Source organism: Typha latifolia, chromosome 4 (genome assembly GCF_019914945.1).
Source record: "Typha latifolia isolate L0001 chromosome 4, TyphaL0001v2, whole genome shotgun sequence".
Lineage (NCBI taxonomy): Eukaryota > Viridiplantae > Streptophyta > Magnoliopsida > Poales > Typhaceae > Typha > Typha latifolia.
Window position 1 is genome coordinate 10,054,962 of NC_133089.1, and position 21,297 is coordinate 10,076,258.

Below are 21,297 nucleotides of genomic sequence, written 5' to 3' on the forward strand. Positions count from 1 at the left end.
GACTACGGCGGGGGCCCACCGCGCCAGCTGGCTCGGCCAGGTTGGCCGGGCCAGCGCTTGGGGCGCGTGGCGCCCATCCTAGTTGCCACTGCATGGCACGAGCTGTCGTGCCATGTAGTGCAGGAAATATTTTTTTTGTTGTTACAGCAATGATTTCTTAGTGCTATCACTTTCATAAGGAATAATAGAAGGTGGAGTGATAGGTTATGGAACGATCCTTTCAAGATCTAGATTGATTGTAGGAAGCAGTCTGCACAACCGAGGGAAAATATTTACCAAATATTTTTTTATAGTTAAAGAATTTTGAAACTAAGGTTGATCAATTCGTAACTTCTTGACCTACATTTTTTATATTTACACCCTTTGCATATTCGAACTACAACTAAAACTAAAATACGCTAGAATGGGGATGATGGTGGTAGTGATGGGTGAAGTGGATGATAGGGTTATGGACGATAATAGAGATGAGGGTGGATGGTTGATGTAGTTTAAGGGTAGGAACAAAGGGGAAGAAGTGGTTGAGATCCCAAGGAAGAGGGAGGACTTGACAGACGAGGGAGATTAGAAGATAGATGAGATCTTGCCAACGATAGAGGTGGCTAGTTAGTGAAGAGGGATGGGGGAGATTAGGGTCGAGAAACTAGAGAAAGGATTGAGGAGGATAGAAACTAATATTTATTTATCATAATGATTTTGACTACCATTCTCATCTTTATAGAGGCTAGCCAAGAAGTCAAAATAATAATTATTAACCCTAATTCTAGTGGACTCCCGCCGATCACGTTCGAACACATCCAACCGCATTCGAACGCACATTTTGCGTTCTCTATTTTTGCAAACTGATGTATGCGTTCGAACGTGCCCTCTTCCGCGTTTGAACGCGACCTACAAAAAATTTATTTTAATGAAAATAAATAACTAATGCAATAAGAAAAGACTCTAGCAAGGTGTATCATAGAGGCATAGAGGAAGAAGAACCATATATAATAGAATAATTATTAAAAAAACTTTCAAAATAACTTTTAATCGTTACAGCAACGATGACCCGACATGAACTTCTCATTGCATCTAAAACATAATCCCTTGGCCCTTCGCTCCTCTACCTAGGTAGGTGTAAGAGTTCGTACATGGGCCCTAGGAGCTGTCTTCATATCTGAAGAAGTGTGAAAAGAAGGTCGTGGTCCAACAATACCTGGGAGGATCCTTGGGGGGTAAATCGAGTTGCTGGGGCTACCTGTATTATCTGTTGCTTGTTAACCCATGGTTGCTTCATATGGCCAATGAATGCTTGATGTTTGTCTTCCATAAGCAAGGCATCCTCCACAACTTGCCCTAGGTTCAACGGTTGCAAGGCACGTACATCAGCCTAAATTTCTTCTCTTAATCTAGCAATAAAGGTGGCTTTGAGTTGCCCGTCTGTCCAAGGTGGTACACAACAACTAGACACCCGTTTGAACTCTTCTTAGTAAGCCCTCACCATTGTCTTTTGGACCTTCTTCATCAACAAAGCATCAAAATCCTTGTACTTCGACAATCCAAACTGTTTATAGGCCAAACAGTAAAACTCCTCCCAAGTTGTTATTCCTCTATGTATTGTCACCGAGCGATACCACCATAATGTTGTGTCCTTCAAATGAAAAGATGTAAGGAGCACCCTTTAATCTTCTTCAATGCCATGGAAGTCAAAAAATTGTTCGACACGGTAAAGCCAATTCAGCGAGTCACCTCCTTTGAATTTGGGGAATTCTAACCGCATCGTTCGCCCGCGAATACCGGTATCATGGATTGGATTGAAGTGAGCTCCAGCCCTAACCAGGGGAGGATGCTCCTAGGGACATGCCATCTCTCTATGGTGTCCTCTCGCTATAGCCATAATGTTATCTTCTTCTTCTTCCCTCTCAATCCAGGGATCATCATCTTCTTTGTCAACAAACCATGCTTGCTGGCGAGCTCCTCTTTCCTCAATTCAAGCGTGGCTTCCCTCCTGGTCCTTGGTCAACTGGCGAAACCATCATGGGGTTTTCGGGGGTGGAAGACTTGGGTACTTCTGATCCTTGATTTGACCCTTTTTGGATCGCCTACAACAACTCGACATTTTGTTGCGCCATCGCTTGAATCAAGGTTTCGATAGTTTGAGCAAGGATGGTAGAGAAGGTTTGTCCCAATGCTTCAATGAACTTTGACAGCAGCATCTCTATGTTTGGGTCGATGAAGGAAGATGGAGGAGGAAACGATGTGTGCACGTGGTCCTCTTGCCCTTTGTTGCCCAATGATGGATTTGTAGAATTCTGCTCTCCCGTGCGCATGGATGTCTCCCCTTCTTCTCTTTTTCGAGCCACCAAAGATCTCATGGTTGATGTTATTGTGGATGCGTGCCAAGGAAAGCTGGCTCTGATACCAACTTGTTACGGTCACCTTTGCGTAAACATGATATTCTAGCCAATTTGATAATCTAGACAGAATTCAACACAGAACTTGCAAAGGTAACCGGGTTCGATCCAACCATTGGATCGATCTAGGATTCCGCTATGTTGTTCCTTTGGGATTTAAAAATCCAACATTATTGAAATCTCATCAATCAGATGAGTAGATCAAAAGTTACGTATAAAATAATAACAGAAGGTCAGGAGGTAGTGGAGTGGACATGGAATATGTAGTTAGGATTATAGGAGATGATTATGGTTATGGTGGATGGATTAGTGCTTAAAATTAGATGAGGTGGGAGAAGGGAACTGATAGGGCGCCTACAAAATGATCCCTTCAAGATTTGGATTGATTGTAGGAAGTAGTCCATACAACCAAGGGAAAATATTTATCAAATATTCTCCCGTAGTTAGAAAATTATGAAACCAAGTGGAATCGATCCGTAGCTCCCTGATCTACGTTTTTCGTATGTACACCCTTCACAGATTTGAACTGAAACTGAGACGAAATCATGATATAGTACAGATGAGATGATGGTGGTGGTGACGGGTGGAGTGGATATTAGAGTTATAGAAGATAATGGAGATGAGGATGGATAGTTAATATTGTTTAAGAGATAAAAACGAAGGAGAAGAAGTGGTCAAGATCCCAAGGAAGAGGGAGGACTCGACAGATGAGGGAGATTAGAAGTTAGGAGAGACCTTGCCAACAGTAGAGGTGGCTGGTTGGTGAAGAGGAAGGAGGGAGATTAAGGTAGAGAAAATAGAGAGAGGATTAAGGAGGAAAGAAACTAATATTCATTAAGCATTATGATTTTGGCTGACATCCACACCTTAGGTTAGCCAACAAGCCAAAATCTAAAATAACAATTATTAAACCTAATTCTAGTGGACTCTCACCGATCGCGTTCGAACACGCCCGATCGCGTTCGAATGCATAGAAAGCGTTCTCTGTTGATGGAACCTATACAGGCGTTCGAACGCGCCTAACCGTATTTGAACGCACATTTCGCATCCTCTGTTTTTGCGAACCTGATGTAGGCGTTCGAATGCACCTCCTTACGTGTTCGAACGTGACTTACAGAAAATTTATTTTAATAAAAATAGCTAATATAATAAGAAAAGACTCTAACAATGTGTATTAGAAACTTTGAAGTATGGCTGGTTGCTAGAGGGAGGAGAAAGAAGCGATGGAGGATTAACCTCGGCCGTAGACGAGAACTCAAGTTGGATACCAAGAGAAAGGAGAAGGGAGAAGATGACTCAAGTCTAGATGAAAATTAATTTCAATAATAAAAAATCCAAAGAGGCTACTTTTCCACATATTTGGAGGTTAGCCAAATATCTAAAAATCCTAAATAAATTCTATTACAACTCAACTTACCCGTCATACGTCTGAACGCACTCTGATCACGTTCGAGCTGCCAAAATATATTCTCTGTATGTATGAATGTGAGATCAGGCGTACGAACTGCTAAAATACGTTATCTGTATGCGCAAACGCGAATCAGGCATTCGAATGCCATCCATTTGCGTTCGAGCGCACTTGCGAGAAATTATTTTATTTTCTTAAAGTATAAATAAAAATTAATAAAAATTAAAGTAGTTTAATTATATTCACTATGCACCTAAATTAAGAAACGCAGCAGGTGAGGAGCTGTCAAGTTGTGGTGTCGGTTCATGGTTCTCATCATTTTTAGTAAAAAGGTTTTCATGGTTGTGGGCCAATCTGCACTCGACCAACCACCTGCGGATTGAGGGGTTTCGAGGGTAACTCCCATTATCTCTTCATCGCACGCCGAAGTCTCCGGTACATCCTCCTCCATCATGCGCCTCTAAGTCATGGATTTGGTAGTTGCCATCTCTACGTGTGGTCCAAAGTTCAACTAGCTATAATACCAAAGTTGTTGATCACCATCAAGCAAGATGGATCAAATCCAAGATGCAATTTTGGATTGGGCATCTTACTTATGAAGACTTGTCGTTTTGCAGGGAATTAACTGATCACAAAGGACTCTAAAGACTAGGTAAACTTTTCCACCACATCAAATCTTCACTCAGGATCTGATCATTGTTTGGGCTATTGTAATTCTCTAAATTTTATCCTAGAGATTCGCAGGTCATAATTATTCCCAAATTGGAGAGTGGCAATATGAAATCCTTTACTTTCATTCAGGTAAATTATATGTAATCCTTTACTTTCATTCAGGTAAATTATATGTAAAGGGGAAAGAGACAAATAATTTCCTTCGACTTTGTCAAGGGTTAAATTTACGAAGATGGGCCGAGAGACGAGTATTCTCTATTTTGATGTCTAATGAAATTAAGTATTGGATGATGTTCAAGATTTAAAGGTTTCTCCTAAGGTCTACTTATGTTGCTAATAAGAAATATCCTCAAAATCTTACACCCAAGGATTTCCAATGCCAGCACTCCTAAGAATTATATCCTACTCCAAATACTGATTATTTTGAGTGAAAACATTCGCAGAAACTTGAATGCATAATAGAAGAGAAAATCTTTTAAGACATTAATTGCGAGCTTCTTCAGATAAATTTGACTTTGATAAATATATATATAGCACATTTAGACACATTATTCGTTGTTCTTGAGATTCTTCGACAAGTCATAGATGCTATTCCTTTATTTTACAAAGAGAGCAGACTAGGTAAATTGGAGAGGTATTTCTAGCCAGCTCAGCACAAATTGCAAAATTGGATCAAAGGCATGTAAAGATAATAAAAGTATTCTCGGTGGAACCAGTTGAAAACTCAATGCTTGGCTTCAGAGGAAAATTAACGTACCTCATATCAAAAGGCAGAAAAAAAGAACATTTTAAGTTTTAGTAATAGCAAAATTAGACTCCTAAAACTTCATTTTTCTATACTCAATAAACATATTTTTATAATAAAATACACAGTTTATAAAGAGATGGGCACGAAAACCATTTTTACTATTTTAAAAACTAAACGTTTTTTCACAAATGCCCCTGTCAAATATATCAATCAGTGATCACACTGAGATTTAGAAAGTATTAAGTATTAATTGATTTAATTGAAACATAATACATGTGTATGAAATACACAGTATCGCCCATGGAAAGTCAGATTCAACTATCTGAACTAATTTCATCCCTAAATTAGTGAGAAACAAAAAGAGAAGATAGAATTTTTTTTAAATTTAAAAAAGTTTGATGCTATGTTAGCAGAAGTTGAAACTAGCTTTTGAAAATCAGATCTTCTATGTGATCACAGAGGTGATAAGCATTCATATCTTAAAACCGGAAAAATGCTAAGTACCTTCTATACATGTACATCACTGCATAAAAATATAGCCCACAATTACTCATGTAATAGGAAGGTAGATTGCTTTTCTTGCCATATGACTCGGCATGCTCGCTTTGAAATTAGCTCGATGGAACGTCATCTAGGGCTGATAATTTCCATGAAGAGAAAAGAAAGACCGAATTAAATATTCATAAATAAGTCAAAAAATAAATGTGTATGTATGTCTGCATGTGTGTGTGTGTGTGTGTGTGTGTGTGTGTGTGTGTGTGTGTGTGTGTGTGTGTGTGTGTGTGTGTGTGTGTGTGTGTGTGTGTGTGAGAGAGAGAGAGAGAGAGAGAGAGAGAGAGAGACGCACTGCTTAGTATAAATCCCTGCAGTAGGCTCTGGGCTCTCTCTGCCTGATCAGGACTTCCAGATATTTGAACTATTTTTTCACTCAGTTCAGGTCGATCTTCAATAAGGGTAACAGTAGCTCCTGACATCTGTTTCATTTTATGTTATTTTAATGAAAGTTTAGAAGAAATGATATGTTTAATGCTAATTAAAGATAGCATATAGATGATATCACCTCACTGATCTGAGCAAGCTTGCTTCCTGATCTCATAATGAGACTTGGAACTGCACTTTTCGGTATGACAACTTCCAGAGTGCTTCTAGTGACCAATGGAACACTGAACCTGATGGAAGATCAAAGCCAAAGAAATCAAGCAACCTAAATATAGAAGTGAGGATAATCAAAACTTTAGTACCTTTTCAAACTATTTTGTTTTGTTTCATCGTTAAAATTGCTCTCTTCCTGTTCAAAAGATCCACTTGCACTTCCTCCAGTGTCCTGGTACACAATATTGCATATATTAAAATTAAGAAAAGAAATAACCTTGGCAGACCAAGAACAATTTCATTATCCAAGACAGGAAAAAGGGATAACATTCATAGTATCCTCCGAAACATCATTGTCCACACATTAGAATTCAGCATACACTAGAGGGCAGGAAGAGTATTTCTATGCATAATGGTAGGTGGTAGCAATTCTACTAGCATATAGACAACAAGTAGGATCAACTAATATACTTTTTATGAAACAAATCTTTTGAGGCAAAATACATTATAGTTCTTCGATACAAGTATTTCAGCAGGAACCAAGCATACCTGTGCAAGATACTTGTCTTAATTGTTTCCCATGACAAGGCATCCCCCAACCTACCTTGGCTTAATCAATCCTAGGTCCTAAAGCCCACTATGAACAGCAAACATTTGTCTTGCATCACTGCCTTTAGACCCAAATTCAGCATGTGCCTTTAGACTCATAATCTTGACATTTGATTTTTCTACTCCATAAGTCATGTAGCATTTTCTTAGTCTCCCATTATAAATGTCGAAAAGGATTCAGAAAACAGTATATAATTAAGCTTACGGCCTATTCATGAATTTTACTAGATAATTATTCTACTTTTAACTGCGTAGTTATAATTAGGGCTGTCAAAATAAACGAATGGCTCGGGCTCGACTCGGCTGAAGCTTGAATCCGGTTCGGCTTGGTTAGAGATGAACCGAGCCCAAGCCGTCGAAACTGGCTCGAAATTAATATCAAGCTGAGCCTAAGCTGGAGCCGATTCGCTCAAACTCGGCTCGATAAGCTCGGTATATATAATAACAAAACCTAAGTCCCAAATTCCCAAATCCCAATCCCTTTCACTCGCTCAGTCTCTCTGCCTCCTTGTCAAGCCGTCGGCCCGCCGCCCTCAACTCCTCCAAGTCCCCGTCTTCCTCATCAAGACTCAAGTCGTCGGCTCACTGCCTTCGAGTCCTCCTTCGAGGCGCCGCCTCGTCCATGACGAGGTGCGCCACGTCGGCGTCCTCATACGCGGCCCTGAGGCGAACGAGGTTGGGGTGGTCAAGGAGCGACGACATGATGGCGACCTCGCAGCGGACGTCGTTGACATCAATGGCTGTTCGGAGCTTCTGCTTGGGATAGATTTGCTCCCTAGGGTTTCGGAGGTTTGCTTGTCGGTGCAGAGGTGGGTAACACCGAACTCGCCACGGCCAATCTCAGAGTCGAGGAGGCACTTGCCGGAGAGGCGGACATGGCAATGGACAGCATCCTTGAGAACGATGAGAGGAGGCATACGCGGCTTTTGGGCTTCTTCTCTTTAATGTTCTAGGTTTAAATTTTTAAATTTTAAACTTTAGTAAAGTTTTATAAAATTTAACTAAAGTTTTATTCAAGTTAAATATTTTTTTGCTTGGCTCGGGCTCAGTTCGGCTTGGATAAGGCTTGATAATAGGCTCAATTCAGGCTCAAACTTGACTCGGGCTTGATCTGGCTCAGCTCGAGCTCGGCTCGAATTGAGCTGAGCTGAGCCTGAGCCTAAAATTGAGGCTCGAAATTAATTTCAAGCCGAGCTTGAGCTAGAGGCGGCTCGCTCAGGCTCGGCTCGTTTACACCTCTAGTTATAATATAGGTGGATAACTCAAGAAATATGAGCATTTAAAGGATGATCATAATCTCCAAAGAAGGAACATTTACTGTACAGAGGATATTACAAGACATTTATCCAAACTAGGTCGTTTCACTACATATTTATAGACATACTAGAACAAAATGCTCTTTTTATAGATCACTTGCAAGATGGTGCAATTAATTTAGGAATGACATGCAGTAGTATAGGCCTATAGGGTGTGTTACTGGCAGCCAGCATACCACATGATACATGAATTTTGACATTTTCCGTAACACTACCTCGGGAGAGAGAAAGATTCAATAAAGGCTATTTTCTAAAGAAGACAACAAGATTAGGCTCCTTATTCATGGAGCATCAAATCTTTTACTTCATCAACAAAGTTATCAGGATTCAGGACAATCTTCTGCAGATCTATTTTAGATTGATTTCACAAGTACGAGGTGCTCTGCAAATATTCAGCAGAGAGATTCAATAGAAACAATGACGGGGAAATAACCTCTAAAACAACCTCAAATGCACTTCTCTCTATCTTTTGATCCCAAGAGCTAAATAGCCTCTAGATGCGTTTGAACGGCCCCACTTGGCGTTCGAATGCTTGAACCCAACAGCAAAATGACCTTTGAATGCGTACGAATGGTCATCCTGGCATTCAAACACCTGTCCAGTTCGCTGATACGTTTGAATGCTTCCAAGCCATTCAAAAGCCCAACAGGCATAAGTTGGTTTATTTTGTATTTAATTAGGTTTTGAATTGTTTTCTTTCCTTAAGTGACTAGTCTAGGTAAGGGACTATATATAGGTTGTTTTGCTTGGACTTGGGAGGCAATAAAGTATTTTCTTCCTTTCTCTCTTTTCTCTCAAGACTAGTTAGGGGGCTAGGGTTTGTGGTTTCTTTCACCATTATTCTTACTGTGTTATTGCTTGATAAGGCTTTAGTGGGTCGGAACCTATCAATTGATATTAGAGCATCCGTGGCCGGTTGATGGAACTTTGTTTTTAAAATTTAAACTCACCACAAGGTTTGGAAGGATGTCAAAGACAGGTTATATCGACTAAGGACTGCCTGGATGCATTGCCTCTTCATCGGTAGGCTATAAAATAGTCGGAGCATAGGAAGGCCATGTAGGCAACGAATACCAACATGGAGGAGATGAAGGATCAAATATTTCATATCACGGAAATGATAGCTAGGATGGAAGGGTGATCGACGACTGCTCTGGCAAGGGGGTTTGAAGGATGCCAGATTAGGGAAGTTCAACCCCTGAATCACCCATTTGGACTTTTTGAAGTTCCCAAGCAAAGATCCTATAGGGTGGATATTCAAGGCCGAACAATTTTTCACTTACCAAGAGACGCGGCCAGTGGACAGGGTTATACTTACCGTGTTCCACTTTCAAGATGAGACCCTGCAGTGGTTCTAATGGTTCAGGAAAATGAACTCATTGGCAGATTGGCACAAGTTCACTCGAGGACTAACGTCCAGGTTCGAACATTTTGAGTATGATAACTTTGAGGAGGCCTTGAAGAAGTTGCAGCAGACTGGGACTATCAGTGAATATTAGAATGACTTTGAGAAGCCGGCTTTGAGCATCTATGGATGGCCAGAGTTGACTTTGTTGGAGTACTTTATTGGAGGGCTCCGAGAAGAAATACATCTAAAGGCAAAGCCCTTCAAACCCCAGGCCATAGCCCATGCCATGGATCAGGTTCGCGAGGGGGAGGTAGACCCAAGGTTAAACAGGACTATTACCCACACTGACTACTACAGTGAACTCGATGCCAACCATGCCCAGCCAAAATGCAAGACCTGGACAGGCAGCATGCCACCCCCATTGGCACGGTGCAGGCCATGACTCTATCGAGTAACGTCTTTTTACATTTAACATATAAGCAAATAAATGAGGGAAAGGAAAAGGGCTTATGCTTCAATTGCGACGAGAAGTTTGTGTAAGTACACTAATGCAAGAGAAAACAATTGTTTGTGTTGGTAGCCGAATCGAACTACGACAGTACAATGGAGGAAGACACAAGCAAAGCAGCCTTGTACAATAAGGAGCTGCTAGATATCACATTGCATGCTCTATCCGGGTGCATGATGCCACATACTCTTTGTATTATAAGGTACTTGGAAGGAAGGCCGGTGTCAGTGTAAGTAGATAGTGGGAGCATCAATAATTTTGTAAGCAAGGCAATCATCCAAAAACTTTGCAAAAAGATAAGCCAACTACACCATTTTTTGTATTGATGGCGGACAAAATCGGCTAGTGTAAGGAAATTTGTCAGGGTGCAGAGCTCCGACTGCAGAACTAACACTTCTTTGTTAATATATATTCCTACAAAGCTCTGATATCGTTTTAGGAGTGCAGTGGCGGCAAAGTCTTAGGATTGGTCGCTTTTGATTATGCAAGTTTGAAAATGGAGTTTGAGAAGGCTGGATAAAAGTTCCAACTGCATGGTGACACGAGTATAGGCCTCAAAATGGGGAGAGTAGACTCAATGCAAAAGATGATGAGTTAGGGAGTTACAACATTTTTTATGAATTTTTTATGATGATGACAAAGACACCCTTGATTGAGCAGCCAACGGCTACTCAGAGCATCCAAAGGTCTACACCTAGAGACTTGGACGAGGAGGCACGCATGCAACAGATAGAGTAACTCCGCACAGTATTATCGGATTCGGTAGGTCTACCTCCAGCAAGGACCCAGAATCATTGTATACCGATCATAACCTAGAGTGGAGCCAGCAAATGTGCGACCACATCATTATCTTCACTACTAGAACATGGAGATGGAGTAGAATGTACAAGAGATGGTAGCGGAAGACATCATCAAACCAAGTACTAGCCCATATTCCTCACTTGTGCTCTTGGTTAAAATGAAAGATGAGTCAAGGCAATTCTATGTGGACTAATAGGCTCTAAATGACATCACCATGAAGAATCAATACCCTATTCTAATGATCGATGAACTGCTAGATAAGCTACAAGGAGCGAGGGTTTTCACCAAATTGGACTTCAAATCAAGGTATCATCAAATACAAGTGGTCACCTGGAATGTGCCAAAAACTGCATTTCAGACGCATGATAGGCATTATAAATTCATAGTGATGTCATTCGGCTTAACAAATGCCCCAACCACTTTTCAATCATTAATGAATGATATATTTTGATTGTTCCTCTAGAGATTTGTCTTGGTATTTTTTGACGACATTATCATTTACAGCGGAACTTGAGAGGAACATGTGAAACATTTACAATTCGTCCTTGCCACTATACAAGAACATGCACTTTTCATGAACCTGAAAAGGTGTTCATTTGGCCATACCGAAGTTGAGTACCTCGGTCACATCATTTCAGTTGAGGGAGTAAAGGCCAATCCAAGCAAGATCGCTTGTATGTTGGAATAAACAACGCTTCGAAATGTCTGCGAACTTAGGGGATTTCTTAGGCTGACGGGTTACTACCATAAGTTTGTGCAAAATTATGGGAAGATAGCAGTGCCCTTAACCAAGTCACTGCAGAAGAACGCAATGGTCGACGGAGACAACGAAGGCATCTAAAACCCTTAAAAAGGTGTTGATCACCACTCCCGTCTTGGCTTTTACAGACTGAGCAGCCTTTTATAGTCGAGGCGAATGTCTCGGGTGATGGAACTAGCATAGTATTAATGCAAGGAGGCCATTCGATTACATATACAGTCAAGCGTTATCCACATGTGGATGAGCACATTCCACATATGAAAAGGAGTTGATGGTTGTTGTCCAGGTAGCAGAGAAATGGCGATGTTATTTACTGGGTCACAATTTTGTTTGGACAAACCATTGAAGCATCTCTTGGAACAGAAGGTGTTAACAAAAGATCAACAATAATGGGCAGTCAAGCTACTAGGATATGATTTTAAAATCAAATATCGGTCAGGGAGCAAAACTAATGTGACGGATGCCTTATCACGCCACTAGGCGGAACCGCTTCCAACGCAACAGCGGATTCTAACGAGCTGGCTAACATAGAGGTAGAATTAGCCAAGATTTCAGGACCATAACCATCTTGGGTGGAGCAGCTGCAAGTGATGACACGAAGCAACTCATAACTAGACGAGTTGTGTGAGTGGTTACGTGCAAGTGGAGGATGGTTGGACAGCTTTCAGTTGGTGAGTCTAGATTTTTGGTTACAAGGGAGACTGGTGTTACTACTAGATTTTGATCAGTAGTAGGATTTGTTACATGAATACCTTGATATAGCCATAGCTAGTCACTCAGGGATTTTGAGGACATATAAAAGGTCAGTAACGAATTTCTTTTGGCACAGGATGTGAGCGAACATTCATCGTTACGTCCAAACTTGTGATGTTTGTCGAAAAAACAAACAAATGTGTGGCACAATGATCAATAGGGTTGTTATAACCATTACCAATTCCATACCGAATTTGGGAGGACATTTCAATAGATTTTATTTATGGGTTACCTAGCTGACAAGAGCATTCGATCATTAGGGCTAAGTATGAGCACTATGTAGCTTTAAAGCACCCATACTCAGCTAAGTCAGTAGCGGAGATGTTTGCTGAATTGTCCGATTACATGGGGTGCCACAGAGAATTGTCTCAGATAGAGATCTGGTGTTTATCAGCAAGTTTTGGCAAAAATACTTTTGTTTTGCAAAGGGTCAAATTAAAGATAAGTACTGCTTACCACTCACAAACCGATGAATAGATTGAAGTCTTAAATCGCTGTATGGAGACATACTTCCGCTGTTTTGTAAGGATGTGTCCAAAACAGTAGGCCAAGTGGTTATCTTGAGCGGACTTTTGGTACAATCCATCATATCAATCAACATCACAAATGGCCCCTTTTGAAGTAGTTTATGGTCGACCCACACCAACTGTACACTACTACGAGTCGGGCTCTACAAAAGTAGCATTGGTTGATCAAGAACTAAGAACGCATGATTAGATCTTGCAACTTTTGAAGGACAATTTAGTGATTGCTTGTACTAGAATGAAAGTTCAGCAAGATAAGCATGGGGAGTTAAGACTTTCAGGTAAGAGATTGAGTTTACCTTAAATTGTAGTTGTATTGGCAAATGTATGTGCATGTGCGGGCTTAGCCACGTATTTTTATGGACCGTTTACAATTGTTGAAAAGATTGGACCGGTTGCATATTGTCTGTGCCTTCTGGAATGATCCCTCATTCATCTGGTATTTCATTGCCTCAATTGAAGAAGCAGATCAGTGTTGGAGGGCAAAATATGGCCTCTTTACCTCAATTTGCTGACGATGGGGAACTAGTCTTGAAACCAAAGGAGATTTATAAATTTCATCAAATCGACCGTCACCATGGTGCAAAAGCGCTAATCATGTGGGAAGGATGCCCCGAGAAGGACGCTATGTGGGAGGATTTCGAAGAATTGAAGCACTGCTTTCTACATATCAACCATGAGAAAACAAGGTTCGTCTTCAAGGGGAAGAGAATGATAGGCATGGAGGTTTAACAGCTCCATTCCTAGTTACTTATCCAAGGCAATGCCGTGCAGTTACAGGAAAGACGGAAGATGCAACAACAGCGCAAGAAGGCTCTTTGGAATCAGCATTTGAACAGCCTTTACCACGTCCGGACGCCTAAACTCAAAGCAAAATAGCCCCTGGATACGTTCGAATGGCCCCACTTGGCAATCGAATGTTTGAACCCGAGAACAAATGGCCTATGAATGTGTTCGAACTATCGTCCTAACGTGTCCAGTTCGCCAATGCGTTTAAATGCTTCTAGGTTGTTTGAACGCCCGACAAACGCAAGTTAGTTTAATTTAATGTTTGATTAGGTTTTGGCTTGTTTTCTTTCCTTAAGTGACTAGTCCGATTGAGGGACTATATATAAACAGTTTTGCTTGGACTTGGGAGGTAACAAAGTATTCTCTTATTTTCTGTCTTCTCTCAAGACTATAGCTAGGGGGCTAGCGTTTGTGATTTCTTTCATCATTATTCTTTGTGTAGTTGTGTTATTGCTTTATAAGGCTCCATCGGGTCGGAACCTATTAGTAAAGCCGTCAAAGAAGCTTTGCATTTACCTTCTAATTTATAGTTCCATACGCAAATTCAAGGATAAAATTATTACGTCAATGGAAAAGAATCACCTAAAATGGCAGTAAATGAGTATGACAACATTCTAATAAAGTCTTTACACAGATATAAATAACATAATCTAGTGTTAAAGAGTTAAAATTACAATAACACTTCAGAACTTAATTAACTTAATTAATTGTTCTATTTAATTGGTCACAAAAGAAGATCCATCTATAAAAAAAATCATGGTTCCTTTTCCAAATAAATAGCACAATACGTATTCGAAGAAAACAAAAGAACCAATATTCCAATCTAAGAAAGGTATAACAGCAAGGAATTCATATTACACACCTTCGAGTGCCACGCTGTTGCTGCATTTTGTTTATGTTGATTAATTGCCATGGGAGGGTCATTTCCTTGATATGCTTCACAAGATGAACCTTTTAGAGGTGGAGTAGATTCATGTCCAGCAATGAGACCAGCATGATCTGAAGTGGCACAAAAAGGTTGCAGCGAGTCATTTGCAACAGATAAGTCACGATATAGATGACTTCGTAGCTTTGCAGTTACTTGGACAAGAGCATTGCGAGCTGCTCTAATTTCCCCAACAATCTGTGAACAAGTCAATGTTGCAAAATCCAACCCAAAACTACAATTAGCACTATGCTTAGACATCTGATGAGTAAAATGATGAAATTGTACATGATTTGATTCTTGAAACATCTCTACTAGTAGATAGAATTGCCCCTTCAAATGCATAGGTAACAAACCTGCACTAGCTCATCAGCCTCCATGGCACAAAGAGGAAGATTTTCTTTTGGCAAGATCTGCACATTAGCACTAGTCAACCTCTGTATATCGGATAATAATCCGTCCCTTCCCTCCAAACATGCAATTTCACTTGCTGGGACAAGAAGCCTCGTTGTTATGATGTTGTCCTTGTCAGGACCAAGGTCTACAATGTGAGTCTGGATGTGCAATAATGCTTCCTGAGCTGGGAAAAGCTCGTCATCTGGACCCTAAAGCAGAGAACAAGTAATTTAGTATCTCTTGCTAGAAAAGGAAGTACTCAAATATGACTTAAAATCAGTGGGATGAAAAGCTTGAAAAATCTACAGAATCATATATGAAGTGGACTTTAATGCCATATTTTCACACTAAATGTTCTCAATGTTGAAGTTATCAATGACTCAGTATTCACTTCTAATGCAAAGCTACAAATACAATGGTTCCAAGCATATTCCTGATATTCACTTGGAAGCATAGTTGAGAAGAAATTTGTATGTCCATACACCACAGAAAAGAGACTAATTACATAATTGTTGATGTTAAAATGCTCAACGATCTCACAACCAATCAATGCTAATGGAACTGGGTGCTCATTCATGAGCAAACACACTACCAATATAAATAACATATTGTGACATCATCAAGTAGACAAGTAACTACAAGAAAGACCATCTAACATATTATTCGTAGGAAATTCAGAAAAGAAAAGCCTTAAATATGTTCAGCAGTTACCGGAGCACATTATTTTCTGGGTAATTAAACCTTAACTGAAAGAAAACACAGCATAAATTATCCAACATCTGAAACAACATCCAATAATGAAGAACAAATAAATATCTCCAACAAAAGGAACTGCATAACCTAGATGCCAGCTTTATATCATTAGAACTACTTAACCTAAGATACATAATGATGGAGCATGCAATATTAGATTTCAAGAAGTTAAACTTGCATCAAGTTGTTTTCAAGAATATATACAGTTTACACTACAGTATATTTGTTTTCATACCTTGTATTAAGATGAAAAGAAGATAAAATGCTTACACAGTCACTTATATGTCAGAGTTTAATGGCTCTCATAAGCATGTCATGTTAGATTTCTTTAACACAATCATTTCTTTGTCAGAGCTTCGGAGTCATTTCTTTTCTGTTCTGCTATTGTGGCAGTGTCCTTGCCAACAGTAGCAAGATAGTAGCAACACAATACTGGTGATTTTAATGTTACTTGCAATGAAAATAATGCACCAAATTGCTATACTGAAATGGATTGAAAATGAAGAAGAGCCTATTTAAAATATGGATGTCATGCTTCATACATAACATATATAATAATATATTACTAGTAAAAATTATAACGCCTTCCTATCAGCAAATCCCAAACACAGCAGTAAAAAGAACCAGATAAGATATCTTCTCAAACAGATTCTGGTAATTAGTAGTTTAATCAAATGGAAGTTGCTTCTTTACATGGATCTAGCCATATATAAGAAATTGAGAAAATAAATTTCTAAAGACATTTATATTATATTAAGACCAGTACGAGGAGTTGATATTATACTATCAATTTGTACTTGTAATCATATAATAGTTTCTTTAGTAAGCATTATTACCATGAGTTGACAAATAGTCCGAGGCGAGGACCTTGCATCCTAAATTAGCTACCACTCAGGTAAAATATTCAAAATAAAATGAAAAGCATGTTGTAACTACTACCTCATCAGAAGTTATAATAATGATCTGCTCATCTGAGCCAGCAACAGGATCACCCACTCTCACATCAACACCTACATCAGCTTGCAGAATTTTTAAAATTCCATCTGTTGCTCCCATAATGCCTTCAACTTTATTATTCGGGCAAAGAATTCGGAATACCATGTCATCGTAGGAAAATGACTGTGAACGGTCATTAATAGCATTACCATCTGAATCAAATGCATAGCCTGATGGTTCTGGACCATAGTTGTTTCTAATTCTATTTGGTCCTATAGAAGACCGTGAACCTAAGTCAGATTCTTCCACAGCTGATTGATGTTGTGTATTATTCAAGAACTCATCCTCTGGAGGAAAGTAATGCTCCGGTGAATGAATTCTCCCACGAAAATTACCACGGTCACGATGCAGACTTTCTTTCAACCGGGCTGAGATTATGGCCACAGCTTTCTTCACACAATTACCTTCTCCAACAATCTTCAAAATAAGGAAATAGACATCAAAATTGTAGAAAATTTCGCAAGGTTTTGCACAATCATCTGAAAGAGTACTGGTTTCATAAGAAAATTATTAATTAGCTACGTACAACTACCACTAAATTACTGGCAAGTAGTTTTTGTGATTTCTTAATTCATATTAGTAAGCAGGTTCATAATCAATGAAAGAAAAGAGTTAAGAGTCAGAACACATGTTATTATAATATTTGCCACATGAGGTAGAGATGCCAGCATTCCAAGTGCAGTAGCAAATTGATTGATCAATAAGGTATTTCCTATTGTAACCCTTACAAAATACCACAACTTCCCATAACCATACTTTAGCAACAATTGAAAACATCAAATAGTAGCAAGTCTTTAAGAATTTCATGGGCAGATCATCTTGAACTTTTACAGAAAGAAAGAATATGCATATGAATTAAATCAATTAATAGACAAATCTAAGGAGAGGTTTGCTTTTGCCTACTTGATTAGATAATTTATAGTAAAAATAGGTGAAAAATCATTAATTTCATTCTCTCCCACTTGTACAATGCTTACTGTGTTCAGCCAAAAGCAGCTTCCAAATTCTAGTCCATTCAATGTAATGACTACAGTATTCAAAATTTTCACTCCCTGAAATAATAAGATGCCTACATGAAACAGATGGTGATTGCAAAATCTAGATGAAGGCTAATTCTGGCTAAAGAGTGGGAAGCATGTGAAAGCCAAAAGACGCATCTTGAAACTTTAAAGCTTGCCAATGCAGCAAAAAAGTCACCTATTTCCATAAGGAAGACCAGTCGGGAGTTCAAATGCCGATCCCTAGAGAATAGAACAACTACCTTTAGAGAAAGACTTCCCAAGATCTGTATATTTCTAGTGATAACACCTTTCATAGGCTATCCTTGACGAGACACTGATATTGCGTAAATGGAAAGAATTCAGAAATTCATCTTTGCAGTCAAACACAGAAAGTCCATAATGAGTGGCCAAACATGTATTTTCAACACTTCGGCCACTCTAAGCTGTCAATGGCCCTTATGGTGCAAATGCCTGTAATTCTAGGCAGTGTTTGTGGCTTCTGGCCGTTAAAGGAGGTGTGGCCTAATGGCCAAACACCTTGATACTAGTAAGGCAAACAAAGAAAATATATAGGTAAATTGATTGTATAATTCGTGCAACCTATGCTTCATCAACTCATTCCCTACATATAATAATTATCCAAGTCTAAGAGCTGATAAGAAAACCAAGATATCAATGCAACGGTACTAAATGTGAAGTATATCAACTAGAAGAGCTTCAAAACACAGAGCAGAAGGTGGACTAAGTAAAAGATATGTTAGCTAAAACTTGCAATTAGACACAACATTAATCAACTAACGCCTCATGTTTCTGCATCTTTAAAATCGCTATTGCAACATTCAATTGTCCAAAGCAAGGAAAAGATGATTGTTCTTCTTTTTCTATCTCAGCAAGAAGATGGCAGTTGATGTCTTACAAAAAGAACTAATAAAATCCGACTCAAAGGCAAGACAAATAGACGGCATTACCTGAACAACCTCCTCCGAGGTCGAGACACACCGTGGGGTGTACTGATCCCGCGGCAGGATGCGGATGTGTGTCTTGGTCTCCATCCTCATCTGCTCAATTATCTTCCCTCCCTTTCCCAGCAAGCATCCGACGTGGAGCCTCGGCACCACCAGCCTCGTCGTCACCCTCCCCCTATCCCTCTCTCCTCCTCCTCCTCCACCTCCCCAACCCCCATCTCCACCATAACCATCCTCGTCGTCATCATCAAACTCCGCATCCACAATCCGCCTATGGATCAGCAGCAACGCATCCTGCGCCGGGGAGAACAGCGGCGGCCGGCCGTCGGGCTCTCTACGACGGTCGTCGGCCGTCTCTATGATATATTCCTCATCGCCGGGGACGAGCGGGTGAACGGTGATCCACGCGCCGGTGTCCTGGCGGATGGTCTTGATGACGCTCATGGATTTCCCGATAACGGCGCCGGATTTCACATTGGGGCAAAGGACGCGAAAGAAGGTGGTGACGGCGGCAGCGGGGACGCCGGCGCGGCTCCACTGGCGGAGGAAGAGGAAGGAAGTGGAGGCGGCGGAGGAGGGGGAGGGAGGGGCGGCGGAGGAGGAGGCTGAAGGCGGCGGTCCCCGCCGCGGCGGTGGTGGTTGGGGCGGCGGTGGCCGCCGTCGTAGCGGGCTTTGGAGCGGGGAGGAGGGCTCGGGGAGGTAGAGTCGGGTTCAAAGTGGTAGTTCCGCTTCGAGCGAGATCGATCCATTGGTCTTCGTCTTCTTCGATAAGATTTTTTAGGGTTTAGATCGATCAATCGATCTTATTTTTAATTGTATCGTGCGCTTCGATTTCCTATCAGCTGCTGCAGCTGTTTGCTACTGCTGTTCGGTTGCGAACAATGAAAGCGGAGCGGAGAGGAGGCGGGGGTGGTATTCGTGGAAAATGATCAAATTGACAAATTCTAATTTTGCTTTTACTGTGTAGAGTGAAAGATGGAAAGCAATCTTGACTCGGGACTGGGACTGGCTGCTGCTGGCTTGTCTTTTTATTTTTATTTTTTTATTATTATTTTTTAGAAATTGTCCGTAGACTGACATTTCATTGAACTTGCTGATTACAGAGAAGATCTAGTTCTCAGCTAGACCAAGTTTTACAGCTGCCATTATATATGGCAAGTTTAGCTAGAAGATGTGCAGTGATGTTGTTGCTCCTATTAGTGTAGCAAACACTAATATTCTAATACTTCTCTAGAATGGACATTATTTCAGAAATTATGGAGTGGATCAGCCTTAACCACCAGACCATTGAGAATTTTAACAGCAGTTAACGAGTCACTGAAGACCCAGATAGTGTTTTTGTCTTTGCCTAGGGAAGCTTCCTTGATGCCGGCCAACAGTGCTAAGGCTTCGCCGAAAAGAATTAGCACAGTAATTTAGGAAAGTAGAGTATCATTTCCTAGCCTTAGTGGATCCGTCAACAACAAGCTATCTGATGCCCCCGGTAAAACCAAATTTCTAGCTAGTGTCCACCCAATAGAATGAGTTAGAGATGGTGGGTCCATAGTGGGAAAACTTCTCAACATACAAATCTACTAACACACTGCCACTGATATGACAAGGAGGAGTTGAGCCATGCAAATTACGTGTACTGGAGTCTTGGCCGGCCAAGAGGGTCGAGTGGGAAAGATTTCTCTCCACCTCTTCATTCGATCTAGAAATGACTTTTGACAAAGAAAGGAAAGCTATTTCTAAGGAGAATATTATTTCTGGTTTTCCATATTTTTCAAAGAATAGTAAATAGGTATGTCGTCTCTTCTAGCAAGGACAAAAAAGGGGGAGAGATGTAAACCATGTATCTAGACCTTCAGGCAAGAGATCAGTTCTGATACCCAAACAACAAACGAACATAACTGCTCTAGAGAATGGACACTGAAGGAAGAGATGATCTGAGGTTTCTCTGCTGGCTTTGAGAAGGGGGAAAGGTCCTCTAACAGATGGGATGATACAGCTTAACTTGGCTAAAACCGGAAGGGTGCCAAAGAGACAATGCCAAACAAAAGTTTTGATTCTCGGGGAAACAACAGAGTTTTTCCAAATCTTTTTCCACATCGAAGCTGGAATGGTAGAAGAGACTGAATTGGTCCAATGGCCCGTTTGAGAGGGCTGCGTATGCTAACTTGCAGCTGAAGAGATCAGATTTGGACGCTGTCCAAACTAAAATATCTTGTTGCTCAGTAGAGGCTTGATTTAGATGTAATTGTACAATAGTATCCACCACCCGAACTGGGAGAAGATCTTTGATAAGATCCCAGTTCTAGTTTTGTTCAGCAATAAGGTTCTTAACCAAGTTGATATGTTGAAGGAGATTAAGATTCCGGAGATCACAATTTGGAAGCCAATGATCATTAGTAATGTCAATCTTCACATCATTGCCCACTAACCACCATGAGTTGCTAAACAACTCACTTTGTAGACTATCTTTGGTACAAGAACCCATCAAATTAGTATCAGAGCTTATCATTTGGTATCAGAGCAGGTGAACCTCAGACCTCCATTAATGG

General features: G+C 40.4%; 1 protein-coding gene and 1 long non-coding RNA gene across 2 annotated transcripts; one reads left to right on the top strand and one right to left on the bottom strand.

Moving 5' to 3' along the window:
* Positions 1 to 4,138: 4,138 nt before the first annotated feature.
* LOC140787313 (uncharacterized) lies at positions 4,139 to 4,726 on the top strand. Its single transcript, XR_012108818.1, has 2 exons — positions 4,139 to 4,450; positions 4,543 to 4,726. It is a non-coding gene; the product is annotated as an uncharacterized lncRNA (long non-coding RNA).
* An 898-nt stretch (positions 4,727 to 5,624) lies between these two features.
* LOC140787599 (RNA-binding KH domain-containing protein RCF3-like) lies at positions 5,625 to 19,646 on the bottom strand. Its single transcript, XM_073136603.1, is given in 9 exon segments — positions 5,625 to 5,855; positions 6,066 to 6,192; positions 6,279 to 6,387; positions 6,460 to 6,542; positions 14,581 to 14,841; positions 15,000 to 15,248; positions 16,732 to 17,205; positions 18,758 to 19,264; positions 19,267 to 19,646. Coding segments are annotated over 9 exon segments (2,073 nt in total). The 5' UTR covers positions 19,504 to 19,646; the 3' UTR covers positions 5,625 to 5,829.
* Between the last annotated feature and the right edge of the window lie 1,651 nt (positions 19,647 to 21,297).